The sequence below is a fragment of the Colletotrichum graminicola genome (genome assembly GCF_000149035.1).
Source record: "Colletotrichum graminicola M1.001 genomic scaffold supercont1.10, whole genome shotgun sequence".
NCBI lineage: Eukaryota > Fungi > Ascomycota > Sordariomycetes > Glomerellales > Glomerellaceae > Colletotrichum > Colletotrichum graminicola.
The window spans coordinates 655,936-677,847 of NW_007361014.1; the positions used below are offsets into that span (position 1 = coordinate 655,936).

General features: G+C 56.3%; 9 protein-coding genes and 1 non-coding gene across 10 annotated transcripts; 5 read left to right on the top strand and 5 right to left on the bottom strand.

Annotated features, from left to right (window-relative positions):
• Positions 1-135: 135 nt before the first annotated feature.
• On the bottom strand, positions 136-850 carry GLRG_03467 (ribosomal protein L17; the record flags this gene model as incomplete). Its single annotated transcript, XM_008094152.1, has 2 exons — positions 136-507; positions 635-850. The coding sequence occupies 2 exons, from the start codon at positions 848-850 to the stop codon at positions 136-138; spliced, it is 588 nt and encodes a 195-aa protein (XP_008092343.1).
• A 661-nt stretch (positions 851-1,511) lies between these two features.
• GLRG_03468 (uncharacterized protein) lies at positions 1,512-2,431 on the top strand (the record flags this gene model as incomplete). Its single annotated transcript, XM_008094153.1, has 2 exons — positions 1,512-1,532; positions 1,619-2,431. 2 exons carry the CDS (start codon positions 1,512-1,514, stop codon positions 2,429-2,431), a joined length of 834 nt encoding a protein of 277 aa, XP_008092344.1.
• A 488-nt stretch (positions 2,432-2,919) lies between these two features.
• Positions 2,920-3,672, top strand: GLRG_03469 (uncharacterized protein; the record flags this gene model as incomplete). Its single annotated transcript, XM_008094154.1, has 1 exon — positions 2,920-3,672. One exon carries the CDS (start codon positions 2,920-2,922, stop codon positions 3,670-3,672), a length of 753 nt encoding a protein of 250 aa, XP_008092345.1.
• Positions 3,673-4,186: 514 nt separating this feature from the next.
• GLRG_03470 (aldehyde dehydrogenase) lies at positions 4,187-5,837 on the bottom strand (the record flags this gene model as incomplete). The annotated part of the gene is made up of 2 exons (XM_008094155.1): positions 4,187-4,596; positions 4,652-5,837. 2 exons carry the CDS (start codon positions 5,835-5,837, stop codon positions 4,187-4,189), a joined length of 1,596 nt encoding a protein of 531 aa, XP_008092346.1.
• Positions 5,838-7,546: 1,709 nt separating this feature from the next.
• GLRG_03471 (uncharacterized protein) lies at positions 7,547-8,933 on the bottom strand (the record flags this gene model as incomplete). Its single annotated transcript, XM_008094156.1, has 3 exons — positions 7,547-7,846; positions 7,973-8,259; positions 8,360-8,933. 3 exons carry the CDS (start codon positions 8,931-8,933, stop codon positions 7,547-7,549), a joined length of 1,161 nt encoding a protein of 386 aa, XP_008092347.1.
• A 695-nt stretch (positions 8,934-9,628) lies between these two features.
• Positions 9,629-15,492, bottom strand: GLRG_03472 (uncharacterized protein; the record flags this gene model as incomplete). The annotated part of the gene is made up of 6 exons (XM_008094157.1): positions 9,629-11,480; positions 11,533-12,290; positions 12,378-14,837; positions 14,896-14,958; positions 15,017-15,284; positions 15,341-15,492. The coding sequence occupies 6 exons, from the start codon at positions 15,490-15,492 to the stop codon at positions 9,629-9,631; spliced, it is 5,553 nt and encodes a 1,850-aa protein (XP_008092348.1).
• A 712-nt stretch (positions 15,493-16,204) lies between these two features.
• GLRG_03473 (uncharacterized protein) lies at positions 16,205-17,266 on the top strand (the record flags this gene model as incomplete). Its single annotated transcript, XM_008094158.1, has 1 exon — positions 16,205-17,266. One exon carries the CDS (start codon positions 16,205-16,207, stop codon positions 17,264-17,266), a length of 1,062 nt encoding a protein of 353 aa, XP_008092349.1.
• Positions 17,267-17,725: 459 nt separating this feature from the next.
• On the top strand, positions 17,726-18,525 carry GLRG_03474 (glycosyltransferase family 28 domain-containing protein; the record flags this gene model as incomplete). Its single annotated transcript, XM_008094159.1, has 2 exons — positions 17,726-18,053; positions 18,131-18,525. The coding sequence occupies 2 exons, from the start codon at positions 17,726-17,728 to the stop codon at positions 18,523-18,525; spliced, it is 723 nt and encodes a 240-aa protein (XP_008092350.1).
• Positions 18,526-18,780: 255 nt separating this feature from the next.
• GLRG_03475 (WD domain-containing protein) lies at positions 18,781-20,718 on the bottom strand (the record flags this gene model as incomplete). The annotated part of the gene is made up of 3 exons (XM_008094160.1): positions 18,781-20,318; positions 20,377-20,554; positions 20,614-20,718. The coding sequence occupies 3 exons, from the start codon at positions 20,716-20,718 to the stop codon at positions 18,781-18,783; spliced, it is 1,821 nt and encodes a 606-aa protein (XP_008092351.1).
• Positions 20,719-21,679: 961 nt separating this feature from the next.
• Positions 21,680-21,754, top strand: GLRG_13093. The gene has a single exon. It is a non-coding gene; the product is annotated as a tRNA-Lys (tRNA).
• The last annotated feature ends 158 nt before the right edge of the window (positions 21,755-21,912 follow it).

Consider the following 21,912-nt stretch of genomic DNA (forward strand, 5'->3'; position numbering starts at 1 on the left):
TATAGACTGGCCAGGTATTTTCCCACTGATGATACACCGTTTCTTTAATGAGTTACAGATTTGGCACGACCTCATCTTCCCCGCCTTCCTCCCCTATCGTTCAGACGTAAACCCCGTTTCCCACATAGCGCGGGTTCACGCCTCGGCCTCCTCCGTCACGGCCTTCTTCCCCTTGCCGCCGTTGCTCCTAGCGGTGAGCTGGCGGAAGCTGGCGACCATGTCGGCGAAGACCGACTTGCCGTCCTTGCGGTACCTCGTGACCTTGGCGACGTTCTTCTTGGTCAGCTCCGTGTGCTTCTTGCCGGCGTCCTTGTCGAAGGCGACGGCCTTGGCCGTCATCATGAAGCGGGCATCGCGGGGCCCGTCGACGAGCTCAAGGATGGCCGAGGGCGCCTGATCATAGGTGTTCCGCGGCTCGGTGCGCAGCACTCGCGTGTAGCCGCCGGGGCGCTCGGAGTAGCGCTCGCGCAGCTCGCCGAAGAGCTTGGGGAGGAGGTCGTGGGGGGTCTGTAGACGGACACGGTCAGCTAGTCAGCTCCTCGCGTTTCTAGTCCCACACGTTGGCGACATCGCATGTCGAGGGGTAGGCAGGGCCGCAAGGGGTGGGTGGTGTGGTGGGCGCGGGTGGACTGACGTAGAGAATGGCCTGGGCTTTCCGCCTCGTCTCCTCGTTGTCCCGCTTCGCGTAGGTGATGAGCTTTTCGGCGAGGCGCTGGGCCTCCTTCGCCTTGGCGTAGGTGGTGTGGATGTGCTCGTGGGCGACGAGGGAGGTGACGAGGCCACGGAGGAGGGCCTGTCGTGCCGACGAGTTGCGGCTCAAATGCCTGTACTTGACGAGACCGCCCGCCATGGCTGCTGCTGCTGCTGCTGCTGCTGCTGTGTGTTCGTTGTGGGAATTGGCTCGATTAACCGGCAGGCTCGCTCAATTGAGGGACTCGGAACGAGCAGGAGCTTTTGTTGAGGCTCAGCGCCGAAGCTCTCTCTGATCCGTACGGCCGGGTAGTTCACAGGGCAAGATCGAATCGATGAGGCGCGATAGCCTTTCTTTGTCTCTCACTGCCAAATTTTTGGCACTCGGGCGGCGGCGTATCCCCGGGATGGTCGTTCCTGAGTACCGAGTGGGCTCCTTCAGAGGCCGCTGGTTGGCTTAGCGGGTGCGCCCATGCGGGTCACCCTCCCAGCGGTCTTCTTCCCTTCCCCCCGTAAGGTACCTCTACCCCTGCGGCGGCTCGCCAAAATCGACCCGGAGAGGCTGAAAGTCGCTCTCTCGCAAAGCAGCCCGATTAATTAACGTCATTCCCACCGAAGCTGGCCGTCCCGCTTCTCGGAAAGCACCCAAAACAGCGACAATCGCCAATCCGAACTGACGACGGTCGCCCTCAGAACCGCATCATGATACCTTGATTCAAACCGACCTTTTTTTAATACACGGAGAGGATTCCACACACTAAAAAAGCACGGCTCAACTGCGCACAATCGCACCGTAATCGGGATCGAACAAGTGCCACACCATGGGCTTCACCACAGGATTCGTACGTCGCCCCCCCCGCGCTCAGCCGCCCGCCTCTTGTCCTGAACCTCCAATTGGCGCACCAGGCAACTAACTCGGTGATAACAGACCGGCGGCGTGACCGTGACCCTCGGCGTAGCCTACCTCACAGTCCTCGCCCACCAACGCAACCGCGAAAGGCAATCCCACATCCTCCGCTCGCAGACCCACGTCCTCTCCTCCGCCCTCGAGCCCCAGCTCCGCATCCCCCCACCCCTGACGCGCTCCGAGCAGGCCGTCAAGGACCGCGAGACCCTCGTCACGACCGCCAAGGACCGCTGGAACCACGAGGTTGAGAACGCCGTCCGGTGGGCGCAGCGGACCGACTGGACCGAGGTGCGCGAGGGGCTCGAGAGCACCGTCGCCAGGCTTTGGGGCGGCGCCATCGAGAAGGCCGGCGAGGCGGAGCAGGCCGTCGAGAAGAGGGCGGTGCCGCTAGCGCGGGAGGCGTCCGCAAAGGGCGCCGCGTTCGTTGAGGAGAAGGGCGAGGGCGTCCGGAGGGAGGCGCGCAGCGCATGGGAGCGCGCGAAGGAAAAGAGCCTCGCCGCCGAGGAGACGGCACGCGCCAAGGCGGCCGAGGCGAGGAAGTACGTCGACGAGAAGGCAGCCGAGGCCAAGGCCGCCGTGGGCGAGGCTGTGGAGAAGGGCAAGCAGCAGGGCCAGGCGGTGCTCGTGGCGGCACAGCAGGCGGCGGGCGTGGCCGAGGACAAGGTCAGCATCAAGGCGGACGGCAAGGTGCTTCCCGCGGCGTCACCGGTACAGAGGGCGCTGCACCAGCGGTACGAGAAGCCGAGCGGGCTAACAAAGTCGGTCAAGGAGGTGCTCGCGGAGCGGTACCAGCCGGTCGACGACCGTGATAACACGCAGCTCAGGGGTATCTGAACTGGCCGTCGGACGAACAAGAGTGTGTCTTTTTTCCTCCTTCGTGAGGAGACGACGGGAGACGCAGGAAGGCGCGGTGTACTACCAGACTACTTATAGAGTGCAGAGAAGAAAAAAACAGCAAGCCTCTTCTTTTTTTCCTTTTGTGGACGATTTGATGTTCCCTCCTCCTCAATCCGCGAACCTCAAGAGAGCGATGTATAGAATGTCATGGGCGTGGCACAAACGGGACCGTATGACCCTGAGCTGATGTTTGCTGTCCGACACTGTCGCTCAGGGGTCCGCGGAAGGCGAAATGAAGTAGACAAGGGTGACGAGTGACAACCCGGACGACTTGGTTCCCACGCCATGCGTTATTTGCACGCCGGCTTCAACCACACCAACCCCCGCCAGCTGTCGCGGGCTCCCATCGTCGGGCGGGAACACACCCCGTATATCAGCCGGGCCTTTCCCCTCATTAACACTTGAGAGCCCCGAAACGCGGCATGATGGCCGATTCGCAACCGCCTGCCCTCCACGGCCGCCCGCGAGCAACGCCGTACCGCTTCTTTGTCCGCCTCCGCGACCGTCTCGAGCTCGTCCTCGAGCGCTTCGTCGACGGCGACCCCACCGCGCAGGCGGGTTTTGAGCGCTACAAGGCGGATCGGGACAGGAGGTGGGCCGAGAGGGACGCGAGGAGGATGAGGAAAAAGAAGAAAAAGGAAAAGAAGGTCACGGCTGCGGCCGTTGCAATATCCGTCATCAACGGCCCGACAGACGAGACTCCAGTCGGGGACGCCGCCTCTCCCGGCATGGACAATGTTTTCCCCCAGAACCACGCCGACGAGGAGACGGGTCTGGACGCCCCGAAGACTGGGGACAAAGGCAAGGACAAGGGCAAAGATAACGCGCCATGCCAGGGAGACGACGACGACGACGACGACGTGGGACGAGCGCCCGGTGCCGCCGGAGGTTCGACAGCGAGACGACACACCGACGCTCCGCCGCGCGGCACCCAGAGATCGGGCACCTTCTCGTCGCTTGTCGGATCCACCCTCGGGGAGCAGGGACGGCGCAAGAGGAAACGGCCATACGCGAGGCCTGGGTACTTCGACCCCGACCCGTTTCCGCAGGGGCCAAGCTGCGGCACCGACGCGACCGTCGCAGAAGTGGGAGTGGGGGACGAGGACCGGTTGGAGATGAACATTCCCGTCGAGTTGGGAAGGAGGTCGTGGACGGTCCCCATTGGTACCGCAAGATGACGAACGATGGATCGTTGTGTGCGTGATAAGGAGGAGGAGGGGGGTCTTTAGTGGCTGTGCTCCATGTAGGTCTCAGTCAATTGCACAATGGAGAGACGGGTTTGAAAGAATGTCGAAAGACACCGTATTGCCATTGCTCGCATTATCACCGCAATTCGAAACAAATGAAAAATGGTATATGACACATAATCGTACAAACGCGCCCGAACCAAAGACCGCTGTCCGTCCCATGAGGTCTCTCATCTTATTTTCTGCACCACCAAGACAACAAGATCTTCCTCACTCCTAGCGAGTGTTTTGTACAAAGTCGAAACTTTTGAACGCTCCCAGTCTCCAACATAGCATATCCGAGTTGGAGCTAAACTAACAAGGAAAAAATCGCACAGGGCGTGTGGCGTGATATGCCAGCTCTTCGCTTGGGAAATATTTGTGTGCGTGCGGAAATGTAATGAGTTGCATTATGATACAAAGTATGAGAAATCATCCCTCTCTTCCACTTCATCCAACCAAGGTCCTAGTAAGACCTTCTGAGGGTTAGGGCGTACGCACTCGCTAGAACAAGAACCCATCTCAACAACGCACCTTTGGCACCCTTGGCGCCGAGACCGAGGACAAAACGCAACCAGTATCCAACACCGCGAATCTGCACACCATTGCGGTCAAAATCGGGCTTGCCGGCCGTCATTCTATTCAGGCGTGCGAGCTCCTTAGGGGAATATGGCATGTAGCGGACACGGATGAACTTCTCCAACCACGAGGGGGTCTGGGCTATGGTCCGGCGGTGGGTAAAGGCCTCGAAGGAGGCGCGGCCGCGGTAGTTGCCCGTGCCCGATTCGCCGACACCGCCGAAGGGGACGGTGCCAATGGAGGCGTGGAAGAAGGCGTCGTTCATGGTAGCGCCACCTGAGGTCACCTCATTGAGAACTGGAAGTGCATTAGCGGATGGTGTTCTTTATGAGGGGCAACAGTGTCTACTCACTCCTCTTGTTCTCCTGGTCGTTGCCAAAGGCGAAGAGCGCCAGGGGAGTCCGGTAGACCTGGTTTGCAATGTTGATGGCGTCGTCGAGAGTGTCGTAGGGCATAATGGCGAAGAGGGGGCCAAATGACTCTTCTTTCATGACGGGGTCGAGCATGGAGTCGACCAGAATGGCGGTGGGCTCGATGAAGAGCTGGTCCTCGTCCACGGCGCCGCCCATGACGATCTTACCGTTAGTCTCGTCAATCATCTTCTTGATGCGTTGGAACGCTCTCTGGTTGACGATGCGGGCGTAGTCCGGGCTGTTCTTGGCACCGCTGGGGAAGAACTCCTTGAAGGTGGCGTTGAGGCTCTGGACGAGCTCGTCGACGATAGCGCGGTCGGCTAGGATGTAGTTTTGGGAGATGCAGACCTGGCCGGCGTTGAGGCACTTGGACCACATGAGGCGGCGGGCGGCGAGCTTGACATCGGCGTTCTTGGTTATGAAGGCCGGGTTCAGGCCGCCTAGCTCGAGGGTGACGGGGGTGAGGGTCTCGGCAGCCTTCTTGGCGATGATCTTGCCGACGGCGGTGCTGCCGGTGTATAGGATCTTGTCCCACTTGACGTCGAGCAGGGTCTGGGCCTCTTGAACGGCGCCGTTGACGACGGCGTAGGCCTTGGGGTCGAGGGCGACCTCAAACATCTTTGTCAGGACCATGGCAGTGGCCGGGGCCATCTCGGAGGGCTTCAGGACGGCGGTGCAGCCGGCGGCGATGGCGCCGATGATGGGGGAGAGGGTCAGCTGAACGGGGAAGTTGAAGGCGCCGATGACGAGGACCATGCCGAGCGGCTCCTTGCGGATGCGGGGCTTCACCATGGCGAAGGTGAGGGGCACGTCCTCGCATTTCTCGTCGGCGGCAAACTTTTCGAGGTTCTTGAGCATGTAGAGGCATTCGCCGACGCACCATTCGATCTCGGAGAGGAGGGCCTCATGCTTGCACTTGCGCAGGTCCTTACGCAGGGCATCGCAGAGCTGAGGGGTGAAATCTTTGATGGCCCAGTAGAGCTTCCGGAGCTGGAGGGTGCGGTACTTGAGGTCTTTGGTCTTATTGGAGCGGAAAGTGGCGCGCAGATTGTCTGTGATGCGGTAGATGTCGTCGGTGGAGGTCTGAGTGAACTCGGGGATCTTTGCGTCAAGTGCGAGCGACATGATGACGGCTTTGGATAGGATGGATGGGCTTTGCCTCGGGACTATCTACTTGCTTGCTGTTACGATGAACCGGCCTGGGAAGCTGTGAGAGAGGTTCGTGAGGGGAAGTTGGCAAAGTTTGAGGTTCGGGGAGGGGGCGCGGAGTAGAAGGAGCAGGAGCAGGAGCAGGAGGAAGGTATTAAAGTTGTGAGGGTCGCCACGACTTTATGCAGTTCAACGTATCAGCGGCCAAGCGGTGCAAAGACGGTGTCGGCAACTGAGCTTAAAGTGAAATGGATGAATGCAACAAAGCCCCACCCCGTGCTCGGCCTCCGTGTCGCGCGGATGTGACAGCCAGATACGTAAGGCACGACAGGCTACCTAGTAGGTATCATTCAGGTGACGAATCTTGGAGACCTCGGGTCAAACGGGGGTCCAACAGTGCAGCGCGTCTTTAGTGAACTGAATGGAGGTTTATTGATGATTGCTAGTTTCTCTAGGAGGGGAGCGCGATGAGACGGTGTGGCATGCCGCTGTATTGCCTACGACCGAATGCAATGGCGAAGTCGATGATGCGAATCCGAGCGATGATGCATACCTGCCTCCCTCGAACGGATGTACCTGACAGGTGGGAATGTGAGCCATTGGGACGGCAGGGGGCGAATCCGCTGGAAACAAGCTCGCTTCCCGAGACGGCGCGGAGAAAGGGGGTAGCTGGGTAGCTGGGAGGGGAACGGTGCGCTAAGCTAATTGCATGTGAACAACAGAAACTGTCTGGCATTCCCCATCCCGGCGTATTGAAGAGGGGCAGGGAATGGAAATAAAAAGATGCCCCGACCCGACGGACACGGGGACGTCGCCTGAAGCCCATGGCCCATTGATCCCTGACAACTTTCCTGGCGTCGGCACCCCTCGGACTGCCGCCATCATCGTAGTGTAGCTTATCAACAAGACAGACACTTCACGTCAATCTGACGACGTCCGGCTGTTAGTCAGAATGCTCTTGGTCTGGTCGGACGGAACACCCGAGCTCTACTAGTCAACAGCGTCAAGCTCGAAGCTCTAGCCAGGTCCCAAATCGACTGCGACAGCTTTAGTTCGTTTCCTCCCCACATACGAAGCGCGCGCCACCAAGCCCCCATGCAGCCATACTACCGGTAGGTACGTACCTGTAGTATGTACTCCGTACGGATATACATAGTAGGTATTACATAGTACACGTAGTTGGTGGAGACGCGCCCAAAAAAGTTACCGAGGCCCGCGCTCTATGCAAGCTGACTAACCACCAACCACGCCCCTGTTCCTGTGCCCTTTAATGGGAATGAGTGCACAGATAGGCGAGCGAGTGAAAGCTTGATGATACTGCCATCCGAAAGGTCGGTCATGCCTTTTTCAGGTAAGAAGGGTCTGGGCTCGGCTTCATTGGCCAACACACATCGGCCTAAACCAATCAATGGCCGGTGCATACCTCAACCGCAACAACCAGCCCATTTCCATGCCACTGGTACATGCCATATGTGGTGATAGGGACAACCCGCGAAAGTCACCCTGTTTTTGTGGATTTCTATAGTCTCGCTCTGACACGGATGTATACACGGAGATGTTACACGGGCAGGCCGTACCCATTGACGGAGAAGCCCGCCTAGTCATACACAGTTTTCCTTGGTCCGGTGACCATAGTCCCTCTCCTTCTCGGACGGAGGCAGAGTAGCATGCGTGGCCCCCCCTCCTTACCGGCGGGCGCTCTTCTGCTTGGCCTTGCCCCGACCCCGGACGCTTACCAGCTGAGCCGCCTCCTCGCTCGCCTTGGCCTCTGATATCGCGAGGGCCTCGTCGATCTTCGCGGCGCCGTCGACGACCCGGCCGTCCTCCTGCTTGCCCGCGTCGATCTCGAGCGACCGCGTGCGGAACGCGTTGAGCTCCTCGCGGCGCTCCTCCGTCATGCGCCACTCCTTGGGGAACTTGGGCTTGCTCTTGAACTCGTGGTGACGCGTGTCGAGGGGGATGTCCTGGAACGTGTCCTTGGGATCCTGTCATAGTTTCTGCCGTTAGCCTTTTTTTCTCCCTTTCTATATGGTTTTTCTTTTCTTTTTTGTCTCTCTTCGATATCCAACCCTGATCATCCAGGGGATGAGAGGGAAAATGCGCCTGCTTACCTTGGCAGTCGCGATCAGCTTGTCCACCAAGTCCGAAAGGTAGCGCTTGTTCTGCGCCTGGTGCTCGTACTTGTCGGAGCTCATCTTGATGATGTCCGTCTCCGGGTTGTATCGCGGGCCGGCCAGCTTCCGGAGCTTGTCCGCCTCCACGGGCGAGAGCTTGAGGTCGGCCGGCGAGAACTGCACCACCACCTTCCTCTCCGCCGGGTGGTACTCGCCCATGTACGTCGTGTATCGGAAACGCAGCACTTGGTCCTCCTGGGGCGGCTCAAAGGGCTTGGCAAGCTCTGGGATAACAAGTCAGCGAAACGACAAGACATAAAACCGCCCTCGGCCTCTTCGAGAGGCCCCTTTTCCCAAGGCAGTTGGGAAAGGGCGAGAGCTTACTGGACAGCAGCGGCATCTCCCAAGCCATGATGCGGTGGTAGTGTCTGTGCTCTCTGATCTCGTCCAACTTTCCGTGTGCCATGGGCGTCATATCGTTCTCGTCAAACTCATCCGCCGCCTCGTCTGTCGGGGCCGTTGGGTCGTCCTCGTCGTACCAGAAGGACGACTTGTTCAGACGTGGCCTCATCGTCAACTGCTTCCACTCTTGCGGAGTGTACGGCTTCTTGTAATCCTCTTCGTCCTGCCTCATCTCTTTCTCTAGGAACTGCTCAACGGACATCTGCTGGGCCGACGGGTCGAGCTTTTTAAGGCTCTCAAGCGCCTTGAGCTCCTCGGGCTTGAGGCGCTGTATCATATCCTCGATAGTATCGTGCGGTGCGCGAGTTACACGCTCCTCGGCTGCCTCATCGTTCGGCGGTGCCCGTTTCGTGGAGCTCGCGGCAAATGTTCGTCGTTGCGTTTGGGCGAATTGCCGTGTCGACGCTCGGGGGACGGCGACGGCGATGCGCGGTGCCGTTGATATCCGGCGACAACTGCGTGCGCAGATTCGGAATGCTTGCCCTGCTGCTGCCATTTTGGGCGGGTTGTTTCCTTACATTGGCCGAGGGCAATGCTGATTTCTGGGTTGTCGCGCTCTGCTGAGAATGGCGTTGGAAATTGTCCCCAGAAATTTTTGGATCGAGCTCCAGCCACATCCGCTCATCGTCAGCCATATAATAGTGGGTCCGTTCTTTCACCAGCCACTGGTCTAACGACCCTTTTCCACCTTTACTACGGCTACACTTTGGCAGGCGTGTTTTTGTAGGCCTGTCTATGATTTTAAACCATCGTTTCTGTACAGTATGCTACGTACTTGAGAGCCTTTTGTTCAGAGTTGACTCTACCACTACCTCTTCACTGCTGTTGGAGTTATTTACTAGCCACAGTACAGTTTGGCCAGACATTTAAAGCATTAAACATAAAGGATGGTCAAGGCGAAGCTATGCCATCGAATGCGAGCATTTCATCAAATTTGGTATCATAAACTATCATCAGTTGTTTAAAATCACCTCATTTCCTATATTCAAGTATCCTACACATGATCCATCTCCCCGCACTGTATCAGAGTCCAGATGCCCTGCGGTTCATGATTCCGGTACTGAATTGCTTTGCCTTGTCCAGCGTGTTTTTCATGCCCATGAACGATGCACGATGAGACTTCATGTCAGGTCTACGTTCGGAAATTAGCATGCATGCCACTCTCGCCGCATGGCAATCATTTTGAGTAACTCACCTCTGGTCCTGGCCTGACCATTCCTGCTGCTGGCCCGGTGATCCATTACCAGGACCGAAATACGACTGCTGCTGCTGCGGCTGGCCTCCGCTCAGGGGCGGACTACTCTGCCACGCCCCGGGCCCTGTATACGGCAGGTCCGGAAATGGCTGCGTCTTCTGCGGCGGCGTGTCCGTACTCGGCCTGCCCCAAGCTGCTGGGTCGTATGGGGCGTGGTAGGCACCCGACGGCTGCTGCAGCACAGACGAGTATTCCGTCGAGATTCTATTGTCGGCTACCGAGTTTGTAGGAAGCTGTGGCTGCGTCTGGCTTGCGCCGGGGTATCCAGTACCTTGATACGCCAGTGCGCCGGGGTATGATGCCGAATTTTGGTAAGCAGGGCGGTGGTCGAAGCTCGCCCTCTGATACAGCTGCTGTGGTGGAGGCTGATACTGATTGTTGGGCGGAGCCGATGGTGCAGTGGAAGGATTCTGGGCGTACGCTGCGCCGAACGAGACGCTCGGCGCGGGCTTCCGACGGATGGGGCCCTGACCCGGTGAGAGCACCGGTTCGCTTGGGACATTCTCGGCTTGGGAGGCCCGCTGCAGCGCTGGCTGATTCACGAAGGCCGGCTTCTCAGACGACTCTTGTATGAGAGTCAGCTGGTCGAACTCGTAGTGGCCGAAGGATTTGTCCACCCTCCCTGGCTGGGGATGTCTTTCCTGAGGAGGTAGCTCTGAAATGGTTGCCGAAGGAAGCTCTGCAGGCTCTTTCCCTGGCGCATTGTCTGGTCTGAAAGGCGCAAACGTATATTGGTGAAGCAGCGAGACTTGAGCACTCAGAGCAGCCTCGAGTTCTTTAGATAGCTCTCTCACTGGCCGGTAAGAGCTGTCCTCCGTCTCGGTTGCTTCATGCTCGGCTTTTTGAGCGCTGTTCGGAAACGACTCGGTTCTCGGGGCGCTCTCCGCGCTCTCCCCATCTTCTTCATTAGTTACGTCGTTTATCTTGTTGTCGATAGTCTCCAGCTGCGTCTCTCCGGTCATCGATTGCTCCTCCGCCTGCAACTGTGACGGCTGAGGTTCCTCATTGTTGTAATCAAGGCCCTGATCCCCAGCATCGATACTCACTACCACATCAGAAATTGCTGTGTTTCCTTCTACCATGGCCTTTTTCAGAGCCGCCATAAGCCTCGAGATGCGCTCTACAAGTATCGCGGTGCACTCATCATCATACCCGTATGTGATCGCCGACTGAAGTGCGTTTTCGTTGTCATGATTCGCATGAAAAATGTCAGCCCCATTATCCAAGAGGAACCTGACGCTGTCTCCGTCTCCGTTGCGAGCAGCAATGATCAAAGCCGTGTCGCCTTCCTCGTTGGCCAGGTTAACGTCAGCGCCTGCATCGACAAGTACTTGCAGCGATTCGACAGGGAGGTTGGCAACAGCATTAAACAGCACTGTTGAGTTGTCCCAGCCAGCGAATACATTGACGTCTGCTCCAACCTCCACCAAACGTTTGAGGATTTCCTGCTCTCCTGTCCGGGCGGCAGCTAGGAGCGGGCAGGTGTATTCTCCGGCACCTAGGTTAGGGTCTGCACCGCGCTCCAGCAACAGAATGACAATTTCCAGTTTACCTGACTCGCATGCAACCTGTAAAGCTGTCCCTTGAGGAAAGTTCTCGTTCGAAGTGGATGCATTCACGTTCGCTCCGCGGTTGAGAAGTTCTTCAACTACGTTGCAATGGCCTTCTGAGGCAGCCGCCTGGATAGCCCATCCGTTAGGGGCGTCAACTGCCGCGCCACTATCAAGGAGCAACTTGACGATGTCGAGTCTTCCATCGTTCGCGGCAGCAGTCAAAGCAGTTCCATAGCTTCAGGATGTTAGGTTCGTCCACATACTCGTGCCGCGGAATCGGTACTCACTAATCCCCGGTCGCGTTGGGGTCAACGCTGAATCTCTCGATGAGCAACTTCACTGTCGATTCTTTTTCATGATCTGTGGCTTCGTACAGGCTTTCGTTGAGTATTTCGGCGGAGATATCCCCGTTTGTGTACTTCCAGACAAGTTCCAAGACACTGTCCTGGTGTTCTGCCGTAGTTGCTGCACTCAAGAACAGACTGTCGCAGTTGAGGCCCCGGCGTTCCTGCAGAAGTATCTTGGCAATTTCCCAGTTCTCCTCCGCAGTTGCTGCTTCCAAAGCGTCTTGGAAGCATTCTGGGGAGGGAGAGTAGGTTAGCAACTTGTTGAAGACGTCTGCTCTACCCGAGATGGCCGCTTTGACGAATGCCTTATCAAACTCCTTCTTCGGTAGTTTGTCGGCATATTTTTCTGTGAGATGCTCGAACATGGAAATGTCGGAATGTAGACCAGCCAAGGCCAGGGGCGAGTCGAAGTTGTCATTGTCAACAGCCAAAGAGACGTGGTTTTCGACGAGCAAGCTGACAGCGGCATGGTTACCAGACCATATGGCGGCATTCATTACCGGCCCGACATCATTCGCGATCGCGTTGGCATTGGCCTTCATCTTGATCAACCTTTCCATCACTTTAACATGACCGGCAAATGCAGCCATATGTAGAGGAGTTTGTTCGCCGATCTCAATGCAGTCGTCGATGTTTGCGCCTCGCTTGATCAGCTCGTTTACTGTGTTTGTCCTTCCGAAATAAGCAGCAAAATGGAGCTATGAGAGTGTCAGTAGATGGTTCTGGAGAAGCAGGTTTTGTCGCCTTCTTCCAAATGGTAGACTAGTATGAGCTACTGAACTTACTGGAGTATTGAAGAGGTTATCTCGCTTGTTAATATCATCTCCATGGCCGTTATCGATGAGGGCTGATACAAGCTGCTTGAAGCCAATGGCGGCGGCGATGTGCAGAGCAGTTAGATCCTTGCTTTCAAATCCACTGAGCACCTTTGTCATAGAATTGTAGACAAGCAGCCATCGATATCGGATCAAGGACTGGGTCTGCCAAAAGTCGTCTTTGCTGAGTTCGTCAGCTATCTCCAATGTGGCCTTGCCGGCATGATGCAACCAATGTTTGATGGGATACGGTAGAGCCTTGTTGGCCAGTGACTGAACCTCCTCGGACTCCTCATTCTCATCGTATTGGTCGTAGGTGGACTCGTCGCTGTCCCAGTCTGTGTCTTCATTCCCATTTTCCGTCTCTGACTCAGTCTCATCGTCGTTTTCTGCTTCGGATTGTTCATCCCTCCCCTCTTCGTCTTCCTCCTGATTGTCCGCAGGCTGAGCCTCTGAATCGTTGTCTTCATCATGGACCTCCTCGACAGGCTTCTCATCCGGAGGAAAGTCAAAGGCTTCCTTTATATGTGTCATACACCTGAGCGCAATGATGCCGTGCTGCCATTTCCCCTCATCACTCGTCATGCCCAGGGTTCTCTTCGATGTCTCCTTCTCCAAAAGGTGTTCTTTGACGACCGTGTCCATGAAGCCGACGGTGTTCTCGCTCTTTCCGCTCCGCTTCACAGTCAGTAGTGGCCGACACTTCTTGACTAGGTCTTGGAGTTCTGCTTTGCCGTCCGGGGTGGTGGGGAATCCGGCAAGAACGACAAGCTCATCCTCCGTGGGCTCCTCGAATGTGAGAGCAAGCGTCCGCAGCAACTCCTTGATCTTGTCGATGTCCTTCTCATTCGAACGGAAAATCTGAGACCACGCTGCATTGAGGAGGGCGTCGAGCTCTTGGGGCATTCTCTCCAGCATGTGTCGAATTTTGAGATCGCTCTCAGCATCGGGCAGCTCGGCTAACTGCATGCAGGAGAGCTTGATCCATTGGCTGTTCGATGCCCGCTTGCCGATGAGACTGCTCGCATAATACGTGAGCGCCTTGTTGTACTTCTTCTCCTTGCCCAAGTCTTGGACCTTGTCCTGCGCTGCCTTACGCAGTTCCAGCTGGACCTGGTCGCAGTACTTGTCGTCTTCGAGGTCGATGAGGCGGATATGATCCACCTTCAGAGCATCCTCGACGTGCGAGACCTCTCTACTAGTGATAAACCATCTCGTATGTACTCGCTTATCGTCCTTGCTCTCGAGGTCTTTCATCTCCGCGTTGAGAAATTGCATCAACTTTTTTGTCGAATCTGCATCCTCGGGCAGAACGTGCAGGTTGTTGATGATGAAATACACCCTTCGGCCGATGAATTCATCCGTGAGCATATCCTGAAGGGTCTGCCACAAGTTCTCGACTGTGAGTTTTGCTGAGGGTTTTGAAGAATCATCGCCCTTCTTCTTCACAAAATGCTTTGCGTACACAGCTAACGTGTCCTGCTGGCTGATGAGTTGCCGCACCAGGGACTTGAGCAAATCCTCGGCAGTAGACAAGTCCGATGAAGGTTCACAAAAGAAATAAGCAGAGAGGAGAGGCCAATGCCCGTTGCTTGCCCTCTCGTCGGATTCAATCATTTTCCGGACGCCATTCAGCGCTGCCATGGTAGCTCGCGTCTTTCCTCTTCCTTCTGGTCCGCGGATGTATAGCACCTGTCCTCTCTTTTGCTGTTCCGTGTTCTCTGCGTCGTGGCTCTCCTTTAACCAGTCGAGATATACCGGCTCTTGGGGGATCCAGATAGATGGAGGGAATTGGGTTTTGAGCGTATCTTGCTTCTTCGATACTTGAACACCGCTTAACAACTCCTTTACCTCATTGACAACTTCTGGCTCGATGCCACGTGTCGAGTTCAGTCGGCCCTTGGCCACGAGGCTGGCGCCGTTGATGAGCCTCTTTAGGGGCTCCTTCACGAGCTTATATCGAGGGTCTTTCAAGTCACTAAATTTGACAAGGTCTCGATGATTGGCTGCCAGTCCCATCTCTTCCTTATCACCTCCCAGAGTTGCTGATTCTCTTGTTACGAACTCTTGGGCTTTCCTGGGGACGATGGTCTTGGCGATCTTCGACATAGCTGCGCCGTACCTCTCCTGTGTGAAGTCGGTTGGGTGATTCTCGTAGAAACATGCGAGCTTGATCGCCGGGCTCAACTTGTTGGCCAACCGCAAAAGGTCGTTTCGCAGATCTCTTAAGCCTTCGTTCCCAGGCGTCATCATCTTCACCAATTCCGAAGACTTGGCAACGCCCAGCTTCTCACCAACGTCTCCGAGCATGGAGGCCACAGCTGCAACGTGGGCTCCGGCGAAAGGCGTTCCGAAGAATGCGCATCCGGCAACACATTCGAACATCCTTGGGAAATGATCCCGGAGTGCGTCTGCGGCAAGTGTGATGGCCTGAAAGGTTTGTTAGTCCCGATTGGTGTTTGAAAGCAATGTGCAGCCCGAAATTCACCTGAGCAATAACCAACCCCCCCATGCTATGCCCAATAAATACGATGGGACGATCTCGAATTCCCTAACCCAAGTATCAGCATCCTTGCGAGGCCTCAGGGTAGATTAATGGTAAAACTTACTTCTCGACTTGCTTGCAGGCTCTCCAGCATTGACTTGGCAATGTCCCTCAAGAAGGCTCTGACTTTGAGATCTCCAATCCACGCAGACTCGTATTGATACAAGAGTATCCGAGCTCTGGGGAAATCCCTTGCCAGGCCATCCTTCTTGTTGGCGGATTCGGATGAGTTCTTGGTGACGCCATCGTAGATGCCTGTTGCCCAGTTGAAGCCAGATTCGGACTTCCAACTGTCTTCTGGGTGTGCACCCAGCCCTGGTACAAAGACAATGCTGCCAAAGGGTCAGCCCTCATACCGAATCCATGACCCCCAGCATAGACAACATACTCCACCTCGATATTGGCGGGATTTTTCTCCTTCTCAGGGTTATACAATTCTTTAATGCCCTGCTGAACTGTCTGATAGTTCGTCTTGGGCCTCGGGGCTCCTGGGGCGCCGCCGTTTGGCACTCTCCTCGTTCCTGTGCGGCGTATAGACATGATGTTGCTGGCCACTGAGTGCAGTATCTCGACCACGGAGCACGCGTCCATCCGAGACTGGGGAGCAACTAGCTTTGAATAAGACCACGGGAGCCAGGCAACCGCATGGGCAATGCCTCCACAGGGCTGTTGTCAGTTTGGGGGCCAGAAGCGCACATTGGTCCCAGTGAACCCCTGCAGTCGAGCGGCTCGAAACGACCTTAGCGGCGTCAGCGACTTAATGCAATGTAATCCTGTGATATCTGTGATGGTCCAACGACACCAATAGTGGTATCAGCTGAACCAAATGTCCCCAAATTCGTAGCGCTGTCCCACCGTAAGCAATAAGTCCTGCAGTGCGTCAGCGACTCTCCAGTAAATGGAACCCAAGCTCATTTCAGATGACAGGGGAGCGACGGTTAGACCGTAATGAATATGGTTGCCTGCTGACGCCTTAACCAAAAAGGGTCCCCCCCATGTCTCGTTAGCCATCTTTTAGACTATTAGAGCCGCCTTTGTCACGGCTGACACAAAAAGGCAGCATAGTGTTTGAACTCTGGCTTGGACTGATTAGATGTGTTGGGTCAGGAACCTTAGCCCTGTTGATTTAAAAAAAAAAAATCGTACCTTCACTGTCGAGCGTGTGTCGGAGCCAAACAGCGCGGAACAACTATCACAGAGACCAACACAAGACATAACGCTCCCCTCGGCGTTAAGATTCTCAAGCCGCACCATGGAAAGGTCGTCATCTGTGCCTTTCACCGTCCGGGTGCTTGAGAATGACTCCAAACCCGCAGGGCCAGTACGACAGCCCCGGGAATTCGGCCATCTCATGCCGGCAACAAGCCGAGCAAGACACGATCACATTGTCGTGGCGCAAGCCGAAGACATTGAATTCCTAGAACGAGAACTTCTCGTGAAACGCCTAAACGATATCCAGGACCTCCTCTGGATCTGCGGTCGTCCGATGCCGCCCCGGCCTCTTCATTACCAGGCGCTGACCTCACGCGAGATCCAAGTTACAGAGAATCCGGAACTTCATCTCGTCTGGGCCAAAAACCGAATCTTCGTCAAGCCGATACCGCGGTGGCTTTTGAGCCCATACTTCTGGGCCGACCACCTGGCTGTTGATGCTGCAGACCAACAGCGCCATCCGCGGAAGCAGCAGCTCTTCGCATGTGCACTCGGATTTCTCTTTACTTACACCGCCCTCATCGCGTACGAGAGCGACTATCAAATCGCCTATGACAAGGGCCTTATTCCGAAAGAGGTGACCTGGTACGACTGGAAGGCATTGTCGGCCCAGATCGTGCGGAACCATTGTTACGCGTCGGTCAATCCGCGATACTGGTACGGCGAGCTTCGTCTCAGTCGGCTGAACAAGATTTATCGCGTCCGTCTGGGGTACGTGCTTCGCGGATTTTCCAAGGTGGCCTCCCATGCAGTCTACGAGGACCTGCTCCAGGATAACTTCGCGACGCTCGCAGCGATTCTCGGTTATGTCGTCATCGTCCTGACGGCTATGCAAGTCGGGTTGGCCACTGATAAGCTCGTGGGCGACAGCTCGTTCCAGAACGTCAGCTATGGGTTTACAGTCTTCTCTATCTTGGCGCCACTGGTCGCCTGCTTTGTCATTTTCGGTGTCGTAGTGGCCATGGTCGTGAGTAGCTGGATGGTGACCAAGGTGTATGAAAGGAAGAGATTCCAGGAAATGGGCGTCGAGCCGTTTTGGAGAGACCAGAAGAAAACCGCCCGGTACGAGCATGTAGCGGCAAAGCACGAAGTGTCGGAATAGGCCACGACGGAGTTGATATCCATGAACAGACGTGTGATGAGATATGACGTGAGGTCAGTAACTGCGTCTAATGCGTGTGTGTTTGCTACAGAGAAGAGCCGGATACATAAGTGAAAGACACTGGGTTTCTCTATCCATCTACCTAAGTTGGGATGACCTGGGGTTTTTTGCGTGGCACTGTATCCGTATTTACTGGGATACTGCTGAAAGGATCCCTGTACATTTGTTGACTTAATACTTGGTGTCTGGGCGCGCTATTATAGTACCTGTGCGTGCCTACCTACCCCACGCCAGTGGGCCCTGATCGGCTACCTACAGCAGCACTCAAGTTGGACGTCACCTTTATGTGAAGCTTACTTACTTGCCTCTCAAAGCTCTCACCCATAGAACATTGTCTTTCTAAACATCAACGCCAACTCCCGCCCACTGTAACATCCCACTGTAAGAAGAAAATTGGATATGGCCTCGAAAGGAACCAACCCCGTCGGTACCGAGCGTCACTGCCTCGTCACAGTCGGCGCCACAGCCCGTTTCACCCAGCTACTGACTGAGGTCCTGGGCCCCGCGTTCCTCGACTTCCTCGCCGAGAACCGCTACACCCACCTCACTCTGCAGTGCGGTAAGGACTATGAGAACTTCTCACGTCACGTTCTGCCGCCCCTCCTGGACCGGTACCCGGACCTGGAGATCACCGCCTTCGACTTCGTCGACGACCTGACCGTCGAGATGGTAAAATGCCGGGCCCAGCCGGGCGTTCGCGAGGCCGGTGTGGTCATCTGCCATGCAGGTAAGGAGAACAGAAACACAGTGTGGCGTTGTCGATGCCAGGAGCCTGAAGACTGACCCGCATGCTACATGGAAAAGGCACAGGTACCATTCTCGACGGGATGCGCGTCAGCGTTCCCCTCGTGGTTGTCCCGAACCCGACCCTCAAGGACAACCACCAGGTCGAGCTGGCTGAGGAGATCCAGCGCCAGGGTTACGGGATCTGGGGCCGCCTCGGAGACATCTCATGGGCCATCGAGCAGCTGGCCCTGCAGCTTGATAAGACCGAGCGGCAGTTCCGGCCTCACTCTGTGGACGGCGAAGTGGCCGCCATCAATGTGGACTTGTGGCAGGTCAGCAGCGCCATGATGGGCCGGTACTCTGGGGCGCCTGCTCCTCCTGCGAAGATGGCCAAGGTTAATGGCAGTGAAAGTGCTGTCACTGGCCTTGGTGAGGTGCAGCGGGAGGAGGTCGCGCAGATGACGATGGACTAGGAGTCCCATCGGCGTTGGCCACCTCCTTCGTCCTTCTGGTAGTGAGATGTGACTGACGATTCACGACGGAGGTAGACGGAGCAGAATGGCTGTAGACATGTGTGGTTTGGGACGAAGAGGCTTATTCTGGACGTGCGGGAGATACCCAATATCATATGGCGTTCTTGGTTAGGAGGAGATAACATCATCGCTTTTTGTTTTTCATTCAGTCATCACCTATCAAAAAGGGCGTCTACGAGTCTACTTCCAGCCCGACTACTGCAGCCCAGCCACGGTCCATACCTTGATCGCGGCATCGCCACCAGCGCTCGCAATCTTGCTTCCGCCCTCGATCCACGCAACGCCGTTGACGCCGTCCTTGTGCGCGTTGAGAGCCTTAACGCGGCTCCCGGGCTTCGCCAGGCTCCACACGCAGACGTGCGTGTCCAGCGCTCCGGAGACGGCGTGCGTCCCGGCGTCGTTCCAGCTGATGCACGTCACCCTCGCCGTGTGCGCGGACCAGCGGTCCGTCGCGACCTCCCAGTCGGCCGTCTTGTACGCAACGATCTTGCCGATCTGGTTACCCGCAGCTAGGTACTGGCCGTCCTTGGAGTAGGAGAGGCAAGAGATCTGGGAGGTCGACTTGTCGAGGGACTTGATCTCGGAAAGCTTGCCCGCGCCATCCGCGGTGTAGATCTTGACGGAGTTGCCGGACCCTACCGCCACCGTCGAGCCGTAGGCGGCGACAGCACCGGGGGTGAAGCCGAGGCGGTTCTCGGAGACGAGCTTGTTCTTCTCGTAGACGTCGACGCCCTCGATGGTCGCCACATACAGCTTGCCGCCGGTGGCGGCGACGCCTTTGGGCTGCGCAGAGAGCTTGACAGACTCGCCGACAAACGTGTTGGCCGACTCGTCGACTATCCGCAGATGGTCGTCCCAGCCCACGCTGTACGTCTGTCCCGCCTCGGCACTGAACTGAGTGACCTGGTTCGTGTGCGCCTGCCCATCAACGACCGAGCCGGTGCCCGTAGCCACGTCCCACTGGCAGACGCGGCCGTCGAAGCTGCCAGTCCACAGTGTTTGGCCCTTGCCGTCGGACGAGGCGCCCAAGGCCGTGATGCTCTTGTTGTGGCCCTGCACGATTTTGCTGGGCTTTTCGCTGCCCTCGTTTAGGTAGGTCAGGTCGCCGTTGAGGTTCAAGCTGATGATCAGACCGTCGGTCCTGCCGTGGGGGTAGACAACGCCGACCTGCTGATCGCCCACGCTGACGCCTTCGCCAAACTTCCACGTCTGTGTGGCTTTACCCGCCTCGACGTCCCAGAGCTTGACAGTCTGGTCCGCACTAGCAGTGACGAACTTGGTACCGTCCTTGGCCCACGAAACAGCGAAAATGCTGCCAGTGTGTTCCCCCTCCCCGATCGAGATCGTAGGTTCGCCCGTCTTGCCGTCGTAGAGCTGGATGCGCCTGTCGGCGCCGACCGTTACGAGCTGGTTGCCATCGGGGGAGAAGGCAGTACCGAAGACGAAGCCCTTGTGGGTTGAGGCGTGCTTCGAATTGAACTTGAAGGGCGCACCGTGCAGGAAGCAGAGGGAACCGTCGTCGGAGACCGTCGCCGCCCGCAGCGGGCGCTGCTGCCGCACGGCGACCGAGTTGATGACCTTGGAGTGACCGCTGATCTCTCCGACTGAGTTACCGCTGTCGGCCGTGATGCAGTGGCCGAACCGCTCCTTGCCGTCGCCGACGGCGATGATGCGCTGGGAGTCGCCGTCCCATGCAATGTCATTGATACGACCCGAAATGATGTGGTACTCGCCTGGTGAGCAGATCAGTATCGAGAGCCGTCTACCGGGTGTCCTGGGCGTGTGCTGTACCCTTGGTGTTCTCGGCCTCGACGGCGTCCCAAACCTTCACGGCGCCCGAGACATCTCCACTGGCAACGTAGAAGCCGCTGGGCGAGAAGCGGGCAACGCTCGTCTGTGCGGTGTGGCCAACGTACTGCTTGCTCACGGAAGGGTTGTCGATGGATCGGAGGAAGATGGATTTTCCGGCCTGAGAGGATACAATGTTAGCCAGAGCTTTGTTTGTTCGAGGGTTATCGCCAAACTAACCGCATAGGCGAGACGCTCTCCTTTGTTGTCGGAGGAGAGCTGCGTCGGTTGGCCGCGCTGGGTAGCGGGCGAAGCAGCTAGAATCTTTTCAATGGTGACAGACATGATGGGTTCCTAACACGCCTATACTGAATGTAATGCAGATTGAGCCCGTCGAAGCTCTGCGCGAAGACAATGGAACAGACAGGAAGTGTGGGAGAGAAACGGGGGTTGAGCAGGGTGTCAGCTTCAAGCTATGCAGCACAATGGCGGTCGACGGTATCAAGTGGGAACCTGGACCTGGAGCTGGAGCTGGGATGACGATCCGGGAATAGAGAGGATGGAGGGGCAGTGCTAGGTAGTGCTGTTGCGGGGCATGCATGACGTTCCCTCTCGCCAGCCGACCAGTTTCGCGTTGTCAGCCGCCTGGAGTCTATTGAAGACATTACAGTTTGATGCATCTTGCCTGAAGTATGCCACAAGGCAACAGAAAACAACGTGATTAACATAGCTGTTCGGCCATCTTTCCTACAAAGTGCCCAATTTGCCCAAGGTGACCATCTAACCCCCGGCCTACCTGGTTAGTGACGATACGCAACGTGGATATTGCGCGTACGTAGGTAGCACACATCATACAAACTCAGACGGTGGCTTTAAACCTCAATACCAGAAACAGTTCCAGCTTGAGTGCGCTTCATTTCTACCACTATATCACGGTTTCGGTTTCATGTCTCTACAGAGCACATCTTTTTATCAAGGTACAGAATGGCCACGGAGCGGCTGTCTGGTTCCTCGTTGTAGCAACCCAGCATTGACCGCATGGTCTCAGCGAATTCCCTCAGGCCACCAATGACTGAGCTGGTTTCTTCAGATAACAACTTCGCTGTAGTCTCCCGCGTACACAACCCCTATTTTCTAGTCACTCTAACATGTCTTGGGAAGACATAAATGCTCTCTGGGTCTCATTGTCGATTTGTTATGCAAGTCTGACTGCATGTAGCGGGTCCGACTGCAGTGTGCGTGGATCGGGCACAGATGTAGGTATATAGATGCTAAGACCATGGTAAATTCACAACAATCAGTCGTCGCTTTCCTAGCTCAATTTGGTCAGAGCGTCCGACTTTTAATCGGAAGGCTGTGGGTTCGAGTCCCACGGATCGCGGTAAAATTTTGCAATTTTGATTTTCCCGTTTTTTTTTTTTTAAATCTTCCGGCAGACTTGACTAGCACACTACAGTACCAGCTCAAAAGTCTTGTTACAGCAATAAAGACAGCCAATAAAAAGCTACAGTAGGTGGTTAGGACATAGGGTCTTTGGTG